This window comes from Sinocyclocheilus anshuiensis, unplaced genomic scaffold (genome assembly GCF_001515605.1).
Source record: "Sinocyclocheilus anshuiensis isolate Anshui unplaced genomic scaffold, SAMN03320099.WGS_v1.1 scaffold1393, whole genome shotgun sequence".
NCBI classification, from domain to species: Eukaryota; Metazoa; Chordata; class Actinopteri; order Cypriniformes; family Cyprinidae; genus Sinocyclocheilus; species Sinocyclocheilus anshuiensis.
In genome coordinates this window covers 1086537-1092759 of record NW_015548343.1, presented here as the reverse complement: position 1 = coordinate 1092759, position 6223 = coordinate 1086537, and the positions used below count along the sequence as shown (strand labels likewise).

Sequence of the window (6223 nt, the reverse complement as noted above, 5' to 3'; positions counted from 1 at the left end):
TGGATCCAACCTCGCCCCCTGGATCTTGTGTTCTGCAGTGAGGACCATCTCAACAAATGACAGGACAATTATTTTGAATCACAGATATATTTTGACATATAGGATCAGTCTTGTTTGTCTTGTCCTTTGCTATCATTATCACTACAGTCATCAGTTTTCAGAAATGTTGCAGCGTGTACTAGGCAGCAAGAAAAGTAAAGCTTTTACTCAAATTGGGAATACTGTATTTTATATACCTAAAGCAAGCAAAAAGTGTTCCCTGTATATTCAAAGAAGCTGTCAATCAGTTCTGTTCTGTTAAATAAGTAGAGAGAGAGTGAGTGGGAAGGGGAGAGGGAAATAAAGCCCTTTTGTATGAAGTATGTCCTGTAGCCTATCTCAGGAGGAAATGGAAAAGCTTCCTGAGATAAGGATGAGGTTAGAGGAAGTGAACTTTTATGAATTAAAAGCAATTTGGTGGGTGTGAGACACAATTCTGCTGCTCCTTGGCCCCTTTCTAAAACCTAAGTCAAGCTGGTAGCAGCTATGTTTGATGCTTCACAGCCATCTTAAAAACCCCCAACGGTCTCAAGGGGGCAAACCCCACCCCTTACCATAAGAAACCCCCTACACCAGATGTGCCCTCATTACGAGCATTCCCAAGGTGTCCACAATCCATCAACCCGTCAGCTCTTTTCCAAAACCCTGGATAATGCCTGTTAGTATTTGACATTTTTAATGTCACTGAGAAACTCTTTCTCAAACTACTGCAAATATTTTGGCTTCAGGAGCCATAAAATGTCAAAATAAATACTGCTGACTATGCACATGCTTATATAAGAGAAGGGAGTACATTTCTGGAAAAATACATAAATCCTGAACAAATCTCCCTTGCTGTTTTGGAGATGCCATGTAATAAAATCTTGTGAAAAAATTTAATCATGCCTGATATATGTGCTCTGAACACATTTACCAAATGTGGAATGAAACCAGAAAGTGCACGATTAATCTGCCATGAAATAAGGGAACTTGATATGCCCTAAAATATGTAAAATGGATTATGCTGAAATCATATTTTAACAGCTAATTCATCAAAACTATATTTTTACATGTGCCTATACCGACATATACATGTTACCTGTACCAAAGCTCATTGCTACGATGTTAGTGTTATAGGTTTGGCAGGATGTTGCTATGTGGTTGAAAATGTTGAATTGTTTTTAGCGTGTTGCTAAGGTATTTTGGGCTGTTGCTCAGTGGAGTGAGTTAAAAGAACCAACACGTGTCTATGTTCATCATGACAACCAAAGTATAGCAGCATTTCTACACAAATACATTGACAGTTAGCTTTTCATCTCCACTCAGATAATCTATAATGGCATGGCACTAATATCTCAAGATTCTTCTTTACAGCAGCAGGAAAGATGTCTTTTTGGCCTAAGGAGCTTTTAATCTTGGTCTACATGACCAGTAGCACACAACCTCAGTCTAAACTAGTGACCTTTAAGGGAAAATCAATGTTTGCTGGAAACCCTGTATGAGCATAAGTGTTCAATCTAAAACACATTTCTCGGGTATTTTTGTTTGAACTACTGACACCATGTGGTGGCAGTAGGACTAACATTTGGGGGATATATAAAATCTTGAAAATATTTGGCATTAGAACAAATGATCTGCCTCCATCTTCTTTACTGTCACTGTCTTACATGAAAAAAGCAACAATACACTTGTATCAATACACCTAACCTTGACTACAGCTCATAAGCCAAAATCAGTATATTGATAAAAATTTTAACTGATAATTTCCACTGATTTACTTCAGATGTGAAATGTAACAATAATGTTGAGATATGGGAAGTCAGACTATGGGTAAATAGTTCACTGAATTTTTTGAGGTCTGGGGTTATGTGGAATCAACTTATGTATGTTATTTATAGTTAATCATGAATAATTGATTCATCCTGGTGTGCTCTCTAAAGGTTACAGATTTTCCCAAGATCTTTCTGGAGCCAACAACCTGAAAGTTTTCAGGACTAAACTAAACAAAAAACTGCACCAGCAGAAACATGATAGCAGACGGATAGCAGGCTGTCTCACTGTAATAAACCTGCATGTGTTGATTAAATTCTTAATTCGTTACATAAATGCCAACTGCAATCCAACTGCAGATCTTCTACATGCCAGTAGTTCCTGTGAGGAGTAACTGATAACCAGTTTGTGCTGTGCAGTGATGGCAAGTAGGAAAGATTGGATGTGTTAAAGTTCAGATGCTGAATTCCTTCCCTCAACACCTCATAAGCATTAATAAAACAGGAGAGAAAACAGTTTTGAACTTTTTTTTTTTTAAAGTATGACTGAGTTTTAACTCACCATAATACTATTAACACTAAAAAGCTGCATGCAAATTAAAAAATCTACATTTTCATAAATATTATGATAAATGTATTATTCTTTTATATAAAGTAGGGTCTTGGGATGGAAATATCTTGTGTCTAGTGACTATAACTCACTGTCACCCTGTCAGTTTAGTTCAGAGCTTGCCTCTCCATGAAACCCATAATTTACTGCCACAGGATGGCAGCCAAGTGCAGTTCAAACCTGAATTATCGAAACATTCCGTTGTAATCCAGTTTGTGGGCAAATGTGTTGCTAGAAAACATGGTCATCTCTGCGAATAAAAGGAAAGCTTTGAAAGAGCAGGGCACTAGCAACACCCTAGCACTAGCAACAATGACCCTGAATGCAGCAAAAGTCACTTTGGATAAATGTGTGCCAAATGAATAAATGTCACATGCTTTAAAGTTTCCTGAAACAGTCTCAAAAGACTTCACATGAAACAATGGATGTGGTTCATCCAGACTATACACCAGCATCCTGCTTTCCACAGTCAGATAAAGATGTCAGTGTACCAGAGGAAGCTCTGCCCTAATATAAAATATTTATGGCACAGAGAAACCTAATAATCTGCTTAATAGTGGCAAGAATCATCCCTATGTTTGCATAATGCAGATCAAAGGAACTATATGAGATAAGAGCACTGCAGTCCTGCGACTACACCCTTGCCTAATATTGTGTGAGTGTGTATGGTCTGTTATGCACTCTCTCTCTCACACACACACACACACACACACACACACACACACACACACACACACACACACACACACACACACACACACACACACACACACACACACACACACACACACACACACACACACACACACACACACACACACACACACACACACACACACACACACACACACACACACACACACACACACACACACACACACAAACTGCTGCGTCAGTCCTTTGCAGCATGGCAGGGTCACACAAGGAACAGACTTACTGCAGGTTACTAGATATAAACATCTACACACACAATCATTTTTTTAAATTAAATAACAAAAAAGTAGTCTGTAACACGTTTCTGAATGTGCTTTTCTGTAATAAACGTTCTACCTGGATTTAAAACCTGCAATTACAGGACATTCAGAAAGCCAGGGTCTTGGGTTTTTTCCCTCCTAAGCCAAAAGACAGTTTGGTACTTTCTATCTAATGGAACACTGACAAAAAAAGCTATACTAAACAAACATAAGAAGCCAAAAGCAAGTCTGTTTTAAACAGAACTTCAAAGGCACATCAGACACCTGCCAAGCAAGTAATACTCCCTGTACATAGTGGACTCTAAGCATGTGTGTCTGATATAAAACACTATATTTGTCTATGCTAACACATTTAAGCCCACAGGCAAATACAGTAAGCGAAGCCTCAACTACTTTTCATGCATCTGTAAATATTTTTGTAACTTCAAGCAAATGGCAGAAACAGACAAACTTAAGAAGTCTTGCTAGATAATGCATCTTGTGATGATGTTTAAATTACATTGCCATTTCTGTGTGCTTGAAGATCTTGCTGCAAAGAGCATCTTTCTTCATTGACTGTCATTCAAAAAGCTGCCATGTATTCCGACTAAAGGTGAGGTCACATTTACTGTTGTTTGGCAAATTTTCAAGGGCAAAATCCAGTCATTTCAATAGGAATCCACACTATTGGGAATTTCACTGGTGGGCGAAATATTTCCCCACGTGGAGTTTACCAACAGAAAGCACATTGGTTTGACTTTTGTGTGAGCTGAGCTTCATACGTCACTACCATATTGACAATAGACTTTTTTGCCCACAAAATTTCACTGAAATTATGCTGATACTGCGCCTTAAATAAATATTTTGGAAACAGCACATCATGAATGTTCCATTATATTATACTTGCACGTGACTAATTTTTGCTGCATCTAAAAACACCTTAAAACAAATTCTCACATTGTTCCTTTAAGTTTTTTAGCTTAAAAAATCAAAAACAAATACATTTTCCAGCCATGCCATAGAAGAACCATTTTTGGTTCCACAAAGAACCTTTCAATTAACAGTTCTAAAAAAAAGAACCATTTTTTAGTGTGAAGAACATTTAAAAAATCTAAAGAACCTTTTTCCACTATAAGGCCCCGATCAGACAGAACATGTTTTTTGCAGTGAGAGGCAGTTTTGTAGGAGCACTCTGAGCGCTTGAAGTTGAAAAAAAAAAAAATCAACTCTGAGCAGAAACGTCATTCACGGTTTTTTTTCCATTGTTCAATCGAATGAATGGAGAGGCAAGCCTTCCGTTGTGGTGATGGAAGTTTACAGTTGCTTGGAACATCTGGAGGCTGCAATGAAACTTGTGGTGGCTGTCGCAGGTTACCCAGAGCTGTATTTTTTTTTTAAGTTTCAAAAAAGCTAATAAGACTCTTGATTAGACTGACATGACAGCTGATTCGGTGGTTGCCTAGCAACATAAAAAAACTGCAGCACACTGCTCTTTTCTAAATTAAAAGAAGTCAACCAAAAAAAAGGCAGTGCGGTGTGCCTCGCGTTTTCAAACCTGAACTTCAAACCAGTTCTGTCTGATTTGGGCCTAAAGAACCTTCTGAGGATTTGAAAGGTTCCATGAATGTTAAAGGTTCTTCATGGAACCACAGATGCCAATAAAGAATTTTAATTGATCATTTTAATCGTGTACTTAATCGCAATATTCCTTTATGATTCCTCTGACCTGCAATGCGAATGACGGCTCTCTCTGCAGGGTCCAGGACATCTCCGGAGGCAGATTTGGAGCGTTTGACGCGCTGGTGTTTGGGGAGGTTCCATGGTAAGGTGTCTCCAGGAAAAGGTGAAGAGCTCAGGTCACTTGCACTCTCCTCTGATGCAGACCGTTCAAGTACCCGCCGGCGACCCCCTGACATGACCTGGGAATGGTGACATGGAAAACATGAGTGTTCCTCAGGAAGATGTGGAGGTTTCAGTTCCACTAGGTCACTTTGGAGAACCACTTTGGACAGCTGTCCAAAGTGTTAAGAGTCACTAGATGACACTACAAAACTCACACAAGTGTAGATATTATCAACTTTAATTATTGTTATTTTTGAGAACGAGTTGAGACAGGATTTTAAAATATAAGCCTACATATCAAAATCCCTCATGTCTACAGCAGGAACCAAAGATATTTACTGGAATTACTGGAATTCAACAAATGAACAAGAATATCACATAATGTTTAATCAAAATAAGTACATCAATGTGTATATTGCTATTTAAAGTGTGGAACGGTAGTTAAACCTGTGGAAGTAGCTTGTCTTCCGTGCATATAATCAGTGTTAATTAATTAGCAAATCCTTAACGTTTCTTCTCGATAGCATGCTGCCTTTCCTGAAGAGGGCAGAAAACATTGTCTGAGATTGATTTGAAGGTAACTGATTACTCACAAGTTACTAAGGCAACGTGAAGGTGTTGTAAAGAGCATGTTTCAGTGGCCCCAAAGGAAGAAAATGAACGTCATTATTGTTAGTGGATCTAAAGAGACTTCAGACAGGAGTAAAATGCAGAGCGGTGATTTAGAGAGGTTACAAAGTCAGCCAACACAACTTCTGTGACCTCTGCTGTCCTGTAATGAATGTGAAAAGACTGGACCTACATTCTTTCTTAGTTGCAAAACATTTTGCAATAACATTCTTCTTTTGCATGCATTACAAAAATGCATGGTACATTAATATAGCCTAGATGAATTTATGTTCTTCATGATATTAAAATCCTTTGCTTAAATGCCTAAAATATAATGTCTCCATAAATTTTAATTATATACTACCATTCAAAAATGTGGGTAATTTTTTATAAAGAAATTTATAAAAAAAATAAAATAAAAT

General features: G+C 37.9%; 1 protein-coding gene across 1 annotated transcript in view; it reads right to left on the bottom strand.

Annotated features, from left to right (window-relative positions):
• The window catches only part of LOC107656577 (plectin-like), a 99154-nt gene that overhangs the window by 83739 nt on the left and 9192 nt on the right, over window positions 1–6223 (bottom strand). Inside the window, exon 4 of the mRNA XM_016444469.1 lies at window positions 5077–5269. Coding sequence (XP_016299955.1) covers window positions 5077–5269 — 193 coding nt within the window. The remainder of the gene's footprint in view (window positions 1–5076; window positions 5270–6223) is intronic.